The sequence below is a fragment of the Rana temporaria genome, chromosome 7, assembly GCF_905171775.1.
Source record: "Rana temporaria chromosome 7, aRanTem1.1, whole genome shotgun sequence".
Lineage (NCBI taxonomy): Eukaryota > Metazoa > Chordata > Amphibia > Anura > Ranidae > Rana > Rana temporaria.
The window spans coordinates 123,797-140,966 of record NC_053495.1 but is presented as its reverse complement, the minus strand read 5'-3'; the positions used below and the strand labels follow the sequence as shown (position 1 = coordinate 140,966).

The window sequence follows — 17,170 nt, the reverse complement described above, 5'->3', positions numbered from 1 at the left end:
TCATCCCATCCTTGGTGTCAGGAAGTCTCTATAGATTCTTCATTACACACGGCTGAGAATTGTTCTCAGTTTGCTGAGGTGAGGACATTCACCCAACTTTCACACCTGCTGTCCTGTTCTTGGAGAACATTACAGAATAAGTCCAGTTAGATGTCATCAGCTACTACTAGATACACCGTGACCTGGATCCATGAGACCGACTACTACTAGATCTACCATGACCTGGATCCATGAGACCACCTACTACTAGATCTACCATGACCTGGATCCATGAGACCACCTACTACTAGATCTACCATGACCTGGATCCATGAGACCACCTACTACTAGATACACCATGACCTGGATCCATGGGACCGACTACTACTAGATCTACCATGACCTGGATCCATGAGACCAACTACTACTAGATACACCATGACCTGGATCCATGGGACCGACTACTACTAGATCTACCATGACCTGGATCCATGAGATCACCTACTACTAGATCTACCATGACCTGGATCCATGAGACCATCTACTACTAGATCCACCATGACCTGGATCCATGAGACCGACTACTACTAGATCCACCATGACCTGGATCCATGAGACCAACTACTACTAGATCTACCATGACCTGGATCCATGAGACCGACTACTACTAGATCTACCATGACCTGGATCCATGAGACCACCTACTACTAGATCTACCATGACCTGGATCCATGAGACCGACTACTACTAGATCTACCATGACCTGGATCCACGAGACCGACTACTACTAGATCTACCATGACCTGGATCCACGAGACCACCTACTACTAGATCTACCATGACCTGGATCCATGAGACCACCTACTACTAGATCTACCATGACCTGGATCCACGAGACCGACTACTACTAGATCTACCATGACCTGGATTCATGAGACCGACTACTACTAGATCTACCATGACCTGGATCCATGAGACCGACTACTACTAGATCTACCATGACCTGGATCCAGGAAAACATTCAGGACAGGAAGTGAAGGGAAATCTCTCCGGTACAATAAAGATGAAAACGAATCTGACAGAGTTCATGACGCCATCCATGATGGGGAAAGGTTTGGGTTTGGAGTAATTTAGGTGGATATTCCTCTCTTCTCACTTCTTTTAGTCATAAATGTGAATACAGAAGAAACGTTTGACACAAAATGGCGCCATCGTTCTACGGAGAGATTTCGGACATTTGGGGGTGAAAACTATAAAAGAAATGGATTTTGAGATGTGAAGATGGCGGCCTTGATCGGGTTTATGGCGCCGATACACAATTTATAAACAGTCAGAAAATACAATAAATATCAGACTTGTTAGTATTCCAGTATTATGGGAAGGAATCCCGCAGACCGCGGCCTGGCGAGGACCGTATTGCACTGAAGCATGCTGGGTAAGCAAGAAAAGCGAATTCATCTTCCTTCTCCGAATTATCCGCCATCCTTCTTTATATTGAGGTCGGTGTCACCCTAATCACTAACATCTCATCAAATCCTTCCCATAGTTGTAATCTGAAGCTTAACATAATCCCGGGTGATCCCGCCATGGAGGTCCTTGTTCAGGCACTTCCTGTTATAGGGTGACAACACTTTTTCCCCGTCTCACAAATGTGCTCCTACGTTGTCATCCTGTCACAAGGCTTTCAAATGGAGACAACAAGTGGAGGTTTTATACTCGGCTTAGGCAGAGATGATCCACTGTTGTCACCATCAGGAACCCGGCCCTGAGAGAAGAGGCTGCAGGAGACTAGCAGTGGGAGCCGAGGCGGGACAAGGGGTGGGTAGGAGGGACGGCTGCCCTGGGCGCAATGGTTTATTGTAGGGATGGGGACACCCTAACTCTAATGAAGGGGGGCGCAGTTCAGCATATTTGCGCTGGATGACCTTGTCCCGGCACTGAGTGGGCGGATACAAAAAAGATTAAAGTGGAGGTTCACCCTATAAAAAATGTCTAACACTACGTCCAGCACCGTGCTGCATATAAAATCACACTGACCTTTATTTTTTTTTGCCGTAGATATCGTGTAGCCGTGGAATTCATCGCGGCTTCTGGGTAGGGAATCCCGCGGGAGTGGGCGTTCCTATTGTCATGCCAATTGATTGACATGCTAAACTACGGCGCACACAGCGCGTCACGACTTCCCGAAAGAAGCTCAGGTCGGCTCTATTCGGCACCGGTGCGCAGGCGCCGAATAGAGCCGACCCGAGCTTCTTTCTTTCAATCAATTGGCACGACAATAGGAACGCCCACTTCCCCGCGGGATTCCCTACCCGGAAGCCGCGATGAATTCCACGGCTACACGACATCTACGGCAAAACAAATATAAAGCTCAGTGTCATTTGTTTTATGCAGCACGGTGCTGGACGTAGTGTTAGACATTTTTTATAGGGTGAACCTCCACTTTAATAAAAAGTTGGAAAGATTAATTTATAGAAAACAGCCTGGAAATTGATTATTTTACAGCAAACTAAATGTCATCCAGTTGGGTTTACCTCTATTTTTCTTTTTGGATTTATCAGGCTTTGTGGTGTTCATACGTCTGGCCTGTAGATGGCGCTGTGTACAGCTGTTACATGTTTGGTGCTTTCTATACTCTGTGCAAAGTTCCAGTTCCTGTTTTATGGATGCCTGAACTTATTAAAGTGCTTTATAACTGCCCCCCCCACATTTCCACTGAGGCGCCACAGCAGACGGTGACACGTGGCAGGCCGACGGTGGGGGCTGAGGACACATTATTGGTCCATTGATGGTAAGAAGGTGGCAGATAAGAGAGAAGGGATACAGAAAGTGCAAAAGCCAAAAGCTGCATGGGAATCTTTAGACGCGGGGGTTCCGCCCAGCGCGGTGCAGAGTTTAGCGATGTGCAGTGACCCCCTGGGGGGCAATTCTCCAGAATGGGGTCAGGTTCCTGAATCTCTACAGATTCTCCTAAAACAAGACAACCGAGGCCAGGAATCCAACCAGCCGCAGATCTCCAGTTTTCAGAGAAGGAAAATTCCCGGGAGTTTTGAAAAGACAATTTTTAGAGTGTAAGCTCTCAGGACCAGGCAACAGATCGGGGCGGAGCACAGAGTGGGGCGGAGCACGGTATGGTGGCGGAGTGTAGATTGGGGTGGAGTGTAGAGTGGGGCGGAGCACAGATCGGGGCGGAGCACGGATTGGGGTGGAGTGTAGAGTGGGGCGGAGCACAGATCGGGGCGGAGCACGGATTGGGGTGGAGTGTAGAGTGGGGCGGAGTGTAGAGTGGGGCGGAGCACAGATCGGGGCGGAGCACAGATCGGGGCGGAGCACGGATTGGGGTGGAGTGTAGAGTGGGGCGGAGCACGGATTGGGGTGGAGTGTAGGGTGGGGCGGAGCACAGATCGGGGCGGAGCAAGGAATCGGGGCGGAGCACGGATTCTGGCCCCCCCCCTATAGATTTAGGGCCTCTTTATGGATCACTGCACATGGCTCCTCTCTGCACTCTGATGATCTCTTTGGTCTATTGGGCGGCGTTGTCCTTGCTGCAGGCGACACACACGGGTTGGCCGCGGTCCGGACTGCAGGGGCGCTCGGTCAGTGTTTTCTCGCAGACTGGGCAGGAAAAATGTTCTTTGTGCCAAGACTTGCCATCGAGCCGCCGGTAATCTTCTGAGAATATAATCTGAAGGGCAAAAGAGACCAGAAAGATGTCAGAAATGGACACACAATTCCTTTCTCTGTATTGACTCTTCACATGGAAGGTCACCTGATGTGTGAATGGAGGTCGTGTACACTGAGGGGCTGGGGGACGGAGCACCACATGGAAGGTCACCTGATGGTGTGAATGGAGGTTGTGTACACTGAGGGGCTGGGGGACGGAGCACCACATGGAAGGTCACCTGATGGTGTGAATGTAGGTCGTGTACACTGAGGGGCTGGGAGACGGAGCACCACATGGAAGGTCACCTGATGGTGTGGATGGAGGTTGTGTACACTGAGGGGCTGGGGGACGGAGCACCTCATGGAAGGTCACCTGATGGTGTGGATGGAGGTCGTGTACACTGAGGGGCTGGGGGACGGAGCACCACACGGAAGGTCACCTGATGGTGTGGATGGAGGTCGTGTACACTGAGGGGCTGGGAGACGGAGCACCACATGGAAGGTCATCTGATGGTGTGAATGGAGGTTGTGTACACTGAGGGGCTGGGGGAGGGAGCACCACATGGAAGGTCACCTGATGGTGTGAATGTAGGTTGTGTACACTGAGGGGCTGGGAGACGGAGCACCACACGGAAGGTCACCTGATGGTGTGAATGTAGGTCGTGTACACTGAGGGGCTGGGGGACGGAGCACCACATGGAAGGTCACCTGATGGTGTGAATGTAGGTCGTGTACATTGAGGGGCTGGGGGACGGAGCACCACATGGAAGGTCACCTGATGGTGTGAATGTAGGTTGTGTACACTGAGGGGCTGGGGGAGGGAGCACCACATGGAAGGTCACCTGATGGTGTGAATGTAGGTTGTGTACACTGAGGGGCTGGGAGACGGAGCACCACATGGAAGGTCACCTGATGGTGTGAATGTAGGTCGTGTACACTGAGGGGCTGGGGGACGGAGCACCACATGGAAGGTCACCTGATGGTGTGAATGTAGGTCGTGTACACTGAGGGGCTGGGGGAGGGAGCACCACATGGAAGGTCACCTGATGGTGTGGATGTAGGTTGTGTACACTGAGGGGCTGGGAGACGGAGCACCACATGGAAGGTCACCTGATGGTGTGAATGTAGGTTGTGTACACTGAGGGGCTGGGAGACGGAGCACCACATGGAAGGTCACCTGATGGTGTGAATGTAGGTCGTGTACACTGAGGGGTTGGGGGAGGGAGCCCCACATGGAAGGTCACCTGATGGTGTGAATGGAGGTCGTGTACACTGAGGGGCTGGGGGACGGAGCACCACATGGAAGGTCACCTGATGGCGTGGATGGAGGTTGTGTACACTGAGGGGCTGGGAGACGGAGCACCACATGGAAGGTCACCTGATGGTGTGGATGGAGGTTGTGTACACTGAGGGGTTGGGGGAGGGAGCACCACATGGAAGGTCACCTGATGGTGTGAATGTAGGTCGTGTACACTGAGGGGCTGGGAGACGGAGCACCACATGGAAGGTCACCTGATGGTGTGAATGGAGGTTGTGTACACTGAGGGGCTGGGGGACGGAGCACCACATGGAAGGTCACCTGATGGTGTGAATGTAGGTCGTGTACACTGAGGGGCTGGGAGACGGAGCACCACATGGAAGGTCATCTGATGTGTGAATGTAGGTCGTGTACACTGAGGGGCTGGGGAGGGAGCACCACATGGAAGGTCACCTGATGGTGTGAATGTAGGTTGTGTACACTGAGGGGCTGGGAGACGGAGCACCACATGGAAGGTCACCTGATGGTGTGAATGTAAGTTGTGTACACTGAGGGGCTGGGGGACGGAGCACCACATGGAAGGTCACCTGATGGTGTGGATGGAAGTTGTGTACACTGAAGGGCTGGGGAGGGAGCACCACATGGAAGGTCACCTGATGGTGTGAATGTAGGTTGTGTACACTGAGGGGCTGGGAGACGGAGCACCACATGGAAGGTCACCTGATGGTGTGAATGTAAGTTGTGTACACTGAGGGGCTGGGGGACGGAGCACCACATGGAAGGTCACCTGATGGTGTGGATGGAGGTTGTGTACACTGAGGGGCTGGGAGACGGAGCACCACATGGAAGGTCACCTGATGGTGTGAATGTAGGTCGTGTACACTGAGGGGCTGGGAGACGGAGCACCACATGGAAGGTCACCTGATGGTGTGAATGGAGGTCGTGTACACTGAGGGGCTGGGGGACGGAGCACCACATGGAAGGTCACCTGATGGTGTGAATGTAGGTCGTGTACACTGAGGGGCTGGGGGACGGAGCACCACATGGAAGGTCACCTGATGGTGTGAATGTAGGTCGTGTAAACTGAGGGGCTGGGAGACGGAGCACCACATGGAAGGTCACCTGATGGTGTGGATGGAGGTCGTGTACACTGAGGGGCTGGGGGAGGGAGCACCACATGGAAGGTCACCTGATGGTGTGAATGGAGGTCGTGTACACTGAGGGGCTGGGGGACGGAGCACCACATGGAAGGTCACCTGATGGTGTGAATGTAGGTCGTGTACACTGAGGGGCTGGGAGACGGAGCACCACATGGAAGGTCACCTGATGGTGTGAATGTAGGTCGTGTACACTGAGGGGCTGGGGGACGGAGCACCACATGGAAGGTCACCTGATGGTGTGGATGGAGGTCGTGTACACTGAGGGGCTGGGGGACTGAGCACCACATGGAAGGTCACCTGATGGTGTGGATGTAGGTTGTGTACACTGAGGGGCTGGGGGACGGAGCACCACATGGAAGGTCACCTGATGGTGTGAATGTAGGTTGTGTACACTGAGGGGCTGGGAGACGGAGCACCACATGGAAGGTCACCTGATGGTGTGGATGGAGGTCGTGTACACTGAGGGGCTGGGAGACGGAGCACCACATGGAAGGTCACCTGATGGTGTGAATGGAGGTCGTGTACACTGAGGGGCTGGGAGACGGAGCACCACATGGAAGGTCACCTGATGGTGTGAATGTAGGTTGTGTACACTGAGGGGCTGGGGGACGGAGCACCACATGGAAGGTCACCTGATGGTGTGAATGTAGGTCGTGTACACTGAGGGGCTGGGGGACGGAGCACCACATGGAAGGTCACCTGATGGTGTGAATGTAGGTTGTGTACACTGAGGGGCTGGGGGACGGAGCACCACATGGAAGGTCATCTGATGGTGTGAATGGAGGTCGTGTACACTGAGGGGCTGGGGGACGGAGCACCACATGGAAGGTCATCTGATGGTGTGGATGGAGGTCGTGTACACTGAGGGGCTGGGAGACGGAGCACCACATGGAAGGTCACCTGATGGTGTGAATGTAGGTTGTGTACACTGAGGGGCTGGGGGAGGGAGCACCACATGGAAGGTCACCTGATGGTGTGGATGGAGGTCGTGTACACTGAGGGGCTGGGGGACGGAGCACCACATGGAAGGTCACCTGATGGTGTGGATGTAGGTTGTGTACACTGAGGGGCTGGGGGACGGAGCACCACATGGAAGGTCACCTGATGGTGTGAATGTAGGTTGTGTACACTGAGGGGCTGGGGGAGGGAGCACCACATGGAAGGTCACCTGATGGTGTGAATGTAGGTTGTGTACACTGAGGGGCTGGGGGACGGAGCACCACATGGAAGGTCACCTGATGGTGTGAATGTAGGTCGTGTACACTGAGGGGTTGGGAGACGGAGCACCACATGGAAGGTCACCTGATGGTGTGGATGGAGGTTGTGTACACTGAGGGGCTGGGAGACGGAGCACCACATGGAAGGTCACCTGATGGTGTGGATGGAGGTCGTGTACACTGAGGGGCTGGGGGAGGGAGCACCACATGGAAGGTCACCTGATGGTGTGGATGTAGGTTGTGTACACTGAGGGGCTGGGAGACGGAGCACCACATGGAAGGTCACCTGATGGTGTGAATGTAGGTCGTGTACACTGAGGGGCTGGGAGACGGAGCACCACATGGAAGGTCACCTGATGTGTGAATGTAGGTCGTGTACACTGAGGGGCTGGGAGACGGAGCACCACATGGAAGGTCACCTGATGTGTGAATGTAGGTCATGTACACTGAGGGGCTGGGGGAGGGAGCACCACATGGAAGGTCACCTGATGGTGTGAATGTAGGTTGTGTACACTGAGGGGCTGGGAGACGGAGCACCACATGGAAGGTCACCTGATGGTGTGGATGGAGGTTGTGTACACTGAGGGGCTGGGAGACGGAGCACCACATGGAAGGTCACCTGATGGTGTGGATGGAGGTTGTGTACACTGAGGGGCTGGGAGACGGAGCACCACATGGAAGGTCACCTGATGGTGTGGATGGAGGTTGTGTACACTGAGGGGCTGGGAGACGGAGCACCACATGGAAGGTCACCTGATGGTGTGAATGTAGGTTGTGTACACTGAGGGGCTGGGAGACGGAGCACCACATGGAAGGTCACCTGATGGTGTGAATGTAGGTTGTGTACACTGAGGGGCTGGGGGACGGAGCACCACATGGAAGGTCACCTGATGGTGTGGATGGAGGTCGTGTACACTGAGGGGCTGGGGGAGGGAGCACCACATGGAAGGTCACCTGATGGTGTGAATGTAGGTCGTGTACACTGAGGGGCTGGGAGACGGAGCACCACATGGAAGGTCACCTGATGGTGTGAATGGAGGTTGTGTACACTGAGGGGCTGGGAGACGGAGCACCTCATGGAAGGTCACCTGATGGTGTGGATGGAGGTCGTGTACACTGAGGGGCTGGGGGACGGAGCACCACATGGAAGGTCACCTGATGGTGTGAATGGAGGGGGGTGTTGACCCTGATGAAGGGGGGTGTTGGCCCTGATGAAGGGGGGTGTTGGCCCTGATGAAGGGGGTTGTTGGCCCTGATGAAGGGGGTTGTTGGCCCTGATGAAGGGGGGCGTTGGCCCTGATGAAGGGGGGCGTTGGCCCTGATGAAGGGGGGCGTTGGCCCTGATGAAGGGGGGCGTTGGCCCTGATGAAGGGGGGCGTTGGCCCTGATGAAGGGGGGCGTTGGCCCTGATGAAGGGGGGCGTTGGCCCTGATGAAGGGGGTTGTTGGCCCTGATGAAGGGGGGGCGTTGGCCCTGATGAAGGGGGTGTTGGCCCTGATGAAGGGGGGTGTTGGCCCTGATGGAGGGGGGCGTAGGCCCTGATGAAGGGGGGCGTTGGCCCTGATGAAGGGGGGCGTTGGCCCTGATGAAGGGGGGTGTTGGCCCTGATGAAGGGGGGTGTTGGCCCTGATGAAGGGAGGTGTTGGCCTTGATGAAGGGGGGTGTTGGCCCTGATGGAGGGGGGTGTTGGCCCTGATGAAGGGGGTTGTTGGCCCTGATGAAGGGGGGCGTTGGCCCTGATGAAGGGGGGCGTAGGCCCTGATGAAGGGGGGCGTTGGCCCTGATGAAGGGGGTTGTTGGCCCTGATGGAGGGGGGTGTTGGCCCTGATGGAGGGGGGTGTTGGCCCTGATGGAGGGGGGTGTTGGCCCTGATGAAGGGGGGTGTTGGCCTGATGAAGGGGGGTGTTGGCCCTGATGAAGGGGGTGTTGGCCCTGATGGAGGGGGGTGTTGGCCCTGATGAAGGGGGTGTTGGCCCTGATGAAGGGGGGCGTTGGCCCTGATGAAGGGGGGCGTTGGCCCTGATGAAGGGGGGCGTTGGCCCTGATGAAGGGGGGCGTTGGCCCTGATGAAGGGGGGTGTTGGCCCTGATGAAGAGGGGCAGCCGGTTTAATAAACGGAGAACTTCTCAGAGAACAGAGGAGAAGTTTTTTCTCTGAAAACCGCCGAGATCCGTGTGAAAGCGGCTGCCTGTGATCTCGGGGATGTTGTGAGATTACGTGGCAGCCGAATTCAAAAAGTGAAACTAAAGTTTAAAAGAACAATTAATGTTTTCAGACATGTGATAACATATTATATATATATACACACATATATACCGTATTTATCAGCCTATTGTGCGCACCCGCGTATAGCGCGCACCCCTACTCTGGACGTGAAATTCCTGAATTTTATTTATTTTTTATTACTTACAGTTTTGGCGTCTTTCCTGGTGTCCATCGGCGGCCTTGTCCGGTCCGGCGTCCATCGGCGGCCTTGTCCGGTCCGGCGTCCATCGGCGGCCTTGTCCGGTCCGGCGTCCATCGGCGGCCTTGTCCGGTCCGGCGTCCATCGGCGGCCTTGTCCGGTCCGGCGTCCATCGGCGGCCTTGTCCGGTCCGGCGTCCATCGGCGGCCTTGTCCGGTCCGGCGTCCATCGGCGGCCTTGTCCGGTCCGGCGTCCATCGGCGGCCTTGTCCGGTCCGGCGTCCATCGGCGGCCTTGTCCGTTCCGGCGTCCATCGGCGGCCTTTGTGGTGTCCTCCCCGCTGCTCCTGCGCTGTCTCTGAGCCGATCCCTGCTTCCCGCGCTGTGTTTGAACGCCGCCGCCGACATATACCGAGCGCAGTACACTCGGCCACGCTCGGCTCCTCTCGCATAACCTAGAAGGGAGCCGAGCCTGGCCGACTGTACCCGAGTGTACTGCGCTCTGTATATGTCCGCGGCGGCCTTCAAACATAGCGCGGGAAGCAGGGATCGGCGTATATTGCGCACCCACAATTTTGCCCTGATTTTAAGGGCAAAAAAGTGCGCGGTATACGCCGATAAATACGGTATATATGTGTGTGTATATTGTTATTCATGTTTAACCCTCTGGTGCTGGTATTAGGAAGAAATAAGCCGCCTCCTTCCTCTTATCACATGACCTTCTCTCCCGGATTCCCCACCTCGGAGCTGTGAACCTGGAAGGAGATATTTAACCCTCTGGTGCTGGTATTAGGGAGAAATAAGCCGCCTCCTTCCTCTTATCACATGACCTTCTCTCCCGGATTCCCCACCTCGGAGCTGTGAACCTGGAAGGAGATATTTAACCCTCTGGTGCTGGTATTAGGAAGAAATAAGCCGCCTCCTTCCTCTTATCACATGACCTTCTCTCCCGGATTCCCCACCTCGGAGCTGTGAACCTGGAAGGAGATATTTAACCCTCTGGTGCTGGTATTAGGAAGAAATAAGCCGCCTCCTTCCTCTTATCACATGACCTTCTCTCCCGGATTCTCCACCTCGGAGCTGTGAACCTGGAAGGAGATATTTAACCCTCTGGTGCTGGTATTAGGGAGAAATAAGCCGCCTCCTTCCTCTTATCACATGACCTTCTCTCCCGGATTCTCCACCTCGGAGCTGTGAACCTGGAAGGAGATATTTAACCCTCTGGTGCTGGTATTAGGGAGAAATAAGCCGCCTCCTTCCTCTTATCACATGACCTTCTCTCCCGGATTCTCCACCTCGGAGCTGTGAACCTGGAAGGAGATATGTGAAGAGATGTGAAGTCTTCAGATCTCGCCCGTTTGTGACACCCATGTGATGTGAAGTGGAGAATGTTCTCTGCTCCTTATCACAAACCGGCATCGCTCTGTGATGAGTCATCACGATCTCGGCCTATCACGCTTTATTAAACGTTCACCAGTTACTTTCACAGCCCTCTCCACTGGAAGTGTTTAATTGCTGCCTGTGCTGGCCCAGCTCCTCTACCCTTCCTGCTGGGGAAAAGGAAAGGGAGGAATAATGAGGGTCACTTGAGTCGGCTGAGATCAGTACAGAGCCGATCTGAGTGGCTCTGTACCTTGTGATGATTTTGAAGTCTTTCACCTCCCATCCCCCCTCTGATCTCCAGCCTGCCCCCCCTCCCCCCTCTCGATGATTTGTAGCACCTCTACCGATCTCCATGTTTTAACCCCTTCAGTGCCGGCATGTCACGTTTTTCGGGGGGCGGAATTTCCGGAACTTGTTTTAGAACAGGAAGTTCAGGAAAGTTGCACCCTCACCAACAATGGTATAAAATAATTTGGGGGAAGTTTAGATTGACGGGGGAATTGTCAGTCAAAGTATCGGTGAAATCTGGTAATGACGTTGTCGGGGGATGGTTTTGTGATAGCTCCACCTACCTCGTCACAGCCGGCGCAGCGCGGCCGCTCGCTCTCACAGTAGTGCCGCCCACACCAGAGGCCATTGTTCTTCCAGAAGTGGATGAGGTTCACCAGGGGCTCCCTGCAATGGCGGCAGATGAAGCACGCCGGGTGCCAGAGCTTCTTGGTGCCGGCGCGGTCAGAACGGACAGCCGGAGCGTCTCCCGGCAACAACTGCTGACACAACTCACAGAGCTGGGAGACAGAAGAGACAAAGACAGAGAGGTCAGGTGATCTGGGGGGCCCAGGGGAGGTCAGGTGACAGGGGGCCCTGGGGAGGTCAGGTGATCTGGGGGCCCAGGGGAGGTCAGGTGATCTGGGGGCCCAGGGGAGGTCAGGTGATCTGGGGCCCAGGGGAGGTCAGGTGATCTGGGGGCCCAGGGGAGGTCAGGTGATCTGGGGCCCAGGGGAGGTCAGGTGATCTGGGGGGCCCAGGGGAGGTCAGGTGATCTGGGGGGCCCAGGGGAGGTCAGGTGATCTGGGGGCCCAGGGGAGGTCAGGTGATCTGGGGGCCCAGGGAGGTCAGGTGATCTGGGGGCCCAGGGGAGGTCAGGTGATCTGGGGGCCCAGGGAGGTCAGGTGATCTGGGGGCCCAGGGGAGGTCAGGTGATCTGGGGCCCAGGGGAGGTCAGGTGATCTGGGGGCCCAGGGAGGTCAGGTGATCTGGGGGCCCAGGGGAGGTCAGGTGATCTGGGGGCCCTGGGGAGGTCAGGTGATCTGGGGGCCCTGGGGAGGTCAGGTGATCTGGGGCCCAGGGGAGGTCAGGTGATCTGGGGGCCCAGGGGAGGTCAGGTGATCTGGGGGCCCAGGGGAGGTCAGGTGATCTGGGGGCCCAGGGGAGGTCAGGTGATCTGGGGCCCAGGGGAGGTCAGGTGATCTGGGGGCCCAGGGGAGGTCAGGTGACAGGGGGGCCCAGGGGAGGTCAGGTGACCTGGGGCCCAGGGGAGGTCAGGTGATCTGGGGGGCCCCGGGAGGTTCAGGTGATGTGGGGGCCCGGGGGGTTCAGGTGATGTGGGGGCCCGGGAGGTCAGGTGACAGGGGGGCCCCGGGAGGTTCAGGTGATGTGGGGGCCCCGGGAGGTTCAGGTGATGTGGGGGCCCAGGGAGGTCAGGTGATCTGGGGGCCCAGGGGAGGTCAGGTGATCTGGGGGCCCAGGGGAGGTCAGGTGATCTGGGGGCCCAGGGGAGGTCAGGTGATCTGGGGGCCCAGGGGAGGTCAGGTGATCTGGGGCCCAGGGGAGGTCAGGTGATCTGGGGCCCAGGGGAGGTCAGGTGATCTGGGGGCCCAGGGAGGTCAGGTGATCTGGGGGCCCTGGGAGGTCAGGTGATCTGGGGGCCCTGGGAGGTCAGGTGATCTGGGGGCCCAGGGGGGTCAGGTGATCTGGGGGCCCAGGGAGGTCAGGTGATCTGGGGGCCCAGGGGAGGTCAGGTGATCTGGGGGCCCGGGGAGGTCAGGTGATCTGGGGGCCCCGGGGAGGTCAGGTGACAGGGGGGCCCAGGGGAGGTCAGGTGACCTGGGGCCCAGGGGAGGTCAGGTGATCTGGGGGGCCCAGGGGAGGTCAGGTGACAGGGGGGCCCAGGGGAGGTCAGGTGACCTGGGGCCCAGGGGAGGTCAGGTGACCTGGGGGGCCCAGGGGAGGTCAGGTGACAGGGGGGCCCCGGGAGGTTCAGGTGATGTGGGGGCCCGGGGGGGTTCAGGTGATGTGGGGGCCCCGGGAGGTTCAGGTGATGTGGGGGCCCGGGGGGTTCAGGTGATCTGGGGGCCCAGGGGGTTCAGGTGATGTGGGGGCCCGGGAGGTTCAGGTGATGTGGGGGCCCAGGGGAGGTCAGGTGATCTGGGGGCCCGGGAGGTTCAGGTGATGTGGGGGCCCGGGGGGTTCAGGTGATGTGGGGGCCCGGGGGGTTCAGGTGATGTGGGGGCCCGGGGGGGAAGACGCATAAATAGAACTCTTGGCCCCCTGGCGAGTTGATTTTCGGGGCGGCATGGACACCCGTCTGACACCCGGGGGCAGGGAAGGTGACGGCTCCAGCAAGGGGCTGCTCTGTGTCTGAAATGTGAACATCGCCAAGAACTGCAAAGGCACCAGGATTGACATGATTGTAAACCTTGATGCCTGAACAAAGATGGCGCCATCATTCTGGAGGGAAAAGCAGAGGAAGACATTGTCAGGTGAGTCCTGTGAGGAGGGAACACCCGGAAGGGGGACACGTTGAGGTCGGGTCCGTCTTCAGGTGAGTCCTGTGAGGAGGGAACACCCGGAAGGGGGACACGTTGAGGTCGGGTCCCTCTTCAGGTGAGTCCCGTGAGGAGGGAACACCCGGAAGGGGGACACGTTGAGGTCGGTCCCTCTTCAGGTGAGTCCCGTGAGGAGGGAACACCCGGAAGGGGGACACGTTGAGGTCGGTCCCTCTTCAGGTGAGTCCTGTGAGGAGGGAACACCCGGAAGGGGGACACGTTGAGGTCGGGTCCCTCTTCAGGTGAGTCCTGTGAGGAGGGAACACCCGGAAGGGGGACACGTTGAGGTCGGTCCCTCTTCAGGTGAGTCCCGTGAGGAGGGAACACCCGGAAGGGGGACACGTTGAGGTCGGGTCCCTCTTCAGGTGAGTCCTGTGAGGAGGGAACACCCGGAAGGGGGACACGTTGAGGTCGGTCCCTCTTCAGGTGAGTCCCGTGAGGAGGGAACACCCGGAAGGGGGACACGTTGAGGTCGGGTCCCTCTTCAGGTGAGTCCCGTGAGGAGGGAACACCCGGAAGGGGGACACGTTGAGGTCGGTCCCTCTTCAGGTGAGTCCCGTGAGGAGGGAACACCCGGAAGGGGGACACGTTGAGGTCGGGTCCCTCTTCAGGTGAGTCCCGTGAGGAGGGAACACCCGGAAGGGGGACACGTTGAGGTCGGGTCCCTCTTCAGGTGAGTCCTGTGAGGAGGGAACACCCGGAAGGGGGACACGTTGAGGTCGGGTCCCTCTTCAGGTGAGTCCCGTGAGGAGGGAACACCCGGAAGGGGGACACGTTGAGGTCGGGTCCCTCTTCAGGTGAGTCCCGTGAGGAGGGAACACCCGGAAGGGGGACACGTTGAGGTCGGGTCCCTCTTCAGGTGAGTCCTGTGAGGAGGGAACACCCGGAAGGGGGACACGTTGAGGTCGGGTCCCTCTTCAGGTGAGTCCCGTGAGGAGGGAACACCCGGAAGGGGGACACGTTGAGGTCGGGTCCCTCTTCAGGTGAGTCCCGTGAGGAGGGAACACCCGGAAGGGGGACACGTTGAGGTCGGGTCCCTCTTCAGGTGAGTCCCGTGAGGAGGGAACACCCGGAAGGGGGACACGTTGAGGTCGGGTCCCTCTTGAGGTGAGTCCTGTGAGGAGGGAACACCCGGAAGGGGGACACGTTGAGGTCGGGTCCCTCTTCAGGTGAGTCCTGTGAGGAGGTAACACCCGGAAGGGGGACACGTTGAGGTCGGGTCCGTCTTCAGGTGAGTCCTGTGAGGAGGTAACACCCGGAAGGGGGACACGTTGAGGTCGGGTCCCTCTTCAGGTGAGTCCCGTGAGGAGGGAACACCCGGAAGGGGGACACGTTGAGGTCGGTCCCTCTTCAGGTGAGTCCCGTGAGGAGGTAACACCCGGAAGGGGGACACGTTGAGGTCGGGTCCGTCTTCAGGTGAGTCCCGTGAGGAGGTAACACCCGGAAGGGGGACACGTTGAGGTCGGGTCCCTCTTCAGGTGAGTCCCGTGAGGAGGGAACACCCGGAAGGGGGACACGTTGAGGTCGGTCCCTCTTCAGGTGAGTCCTGTGAGGAGGGAACACCCGGAAGGGGGACACGTTGAGGTCGGGTCCGTCTTCAGGTGAGTCCTGTGAGGAGGTAACACCCGGAAGGGGGACACGTTGAGGTCGGGTCCCTCTTCAGGTGAGTCCCGTGAGGAGGGAACACCCGGAAGGGGGACACGTTGAGGTCGGTCCCTCTTCAGGTGAGTCCCGTGAGGAGGGAACACCCGGAAGGGGGACACGTTGAGGTCGGGTCCCTCTTCAGGTGAGTCCCGTGAGGAGGGAACACCCGGAAGGGGGACACGTTGAGGTCGGGTCCCTCTTCAGGTGAGTCCCGTGAGGAGGGAACACCCGGAAGGGGGACACGTTGAGGTCGGTCCCTCTTCAGGTGAGTCCCGTGAGGAGGGAACACCCGGAAGGGGGACACGTTGAGGTCGGGTCCCTCTTCAGGTGAGTCCTGTGAGGAGGGAACACCCGGAAGGGGGACACGTTGAGGTCGGTCCCTCTTCAGGTGAGTCCTGTGAGGAGGGAACACCCGGAAGGGGGACACGTTGAGGTCGGGTCCCTCTTCAGGTGAGTCCTGTGAGGAGGGAACACCCGGAAGGGGGACACGTTGAGGTCGGTCCCTCTTCAGGTGAGTCCTGTGAGGAGGGAACACCCGGAAGGGGGACACGTTGAGGTCGGGTCCCTCTTCAGGTGAGTCCTGTGAGGAGGGAACACCCGGAAGGGGGACACGTTGAGCTCGGGTCCGTCTTCAGGTGAGTCCTGTGAGGAAGGAACACCCGGAAGGGGGACACGTTGAGGTCGGTCCCTCTTCAGGTGAGTCCTGTGAGGAGGGAACACCCGGAAGGGGGACACGTTGAGCTCGGGTCCCTCTTCAGGTGAGTCCCGTGAGGAGGGAACACCCGGAAGGGGGACACGTTGAGGTCGGGTCCCTCTTCAGGTGAGTCCCGTGAGGAGGTAACACCCGGAAGGGGGACACGTTGAGCTCGGGTCCCTCTTCAGGTGAGTCCCGTGAGGAGGGAACACCCGGAAGGGGGACACGTTGAGGTCGGGTCCCTCTTCAGGTGAGTCCCGTGAGGAGGGAACACCCGGAAGGGGGACACGTTGAGGTCGGGTCCCTCTTCAGGTGAGTCCCGTGAGGAGGGAACACCCGGAAGGGGGACACGTTGAGGTCGGTCCCTCTTCAGGTGAGTCCTGTGAGGAGGGAACACCCGGAAGGGGGACACGTTGAGCTCGGGTCCCTCTTCAGGTGAGTCCTGTGAGGAGGGAACACCCGGAAGGGGGACACGTTGAGGTCGGGTCCCTCTTCAGGTGAGTCCTGTGAGGAGGGAACACCCGGAAGGGGGACACGTTGAGGTCGGGTCCCTCTTCAGGTGAGTCCTGTGAGGAGGGAACACCAGGAAGGGGGACACGTTGAGGTCGGGTCCCTCTTCAGGTGAGTCCTGTGAGGAGGGAACACCCGGAAGGGGGACACGTTGAGGTCGGTCCCTCTTCAGGTGAGTCCCGTGAGGAGGGAACACCCGGAAGGGGGACACGTTGAGGTCGGTCCCTCTTCAGGTGAGTCCCGTGAGGAGGGAACACCCGGAAGGGGGACACGTTGAGGTCGGTCCCTCTTCAGGTGAGTCCCGTGAGGAGGGAACACCCGGAAGGGGGACACGTTGAGGTCGGTCCCTCTTCAGGTGAGTCCCGTGAGGAGGGAACACCCGGAAGGGGGACACGTTGAGCTCGGGTCCCTCTTCAGGTGAGTCCCGTGAGG

General features: G+C 58.1%; 1 protein-coding gene across 1 annotated transcript in view; it reads right to left on the bottom strand.

Annotated features, from left to right (window-relative positions):
* Positions 1–2,413: 2,413 nt before the first annotated feature.
* Positions 2,414–17,170, bottom strand: part of LMCD1 (LIM and cysteine rich domains 1) — a 23,143-nt gene continuing 8,386 nt past the window's right edge. The window contains exons 4-5 of the mRNA XM_040359816.1: positions 11,635–11,850; positions 2,414–3,664 (exon numbers count right to left, since the gene is read on the bottom strand). Coding sequence (XP_040215750.1) covers positions 3,503–3,664; positions 11,635–11,850 — 378 coding nt within the window. The 3' untranslated portion in view covers positions 2,414–3,502. The remainder of the gene's footprint in view (positions 3,665–11,634; positions 11,851–17,170) is intronic.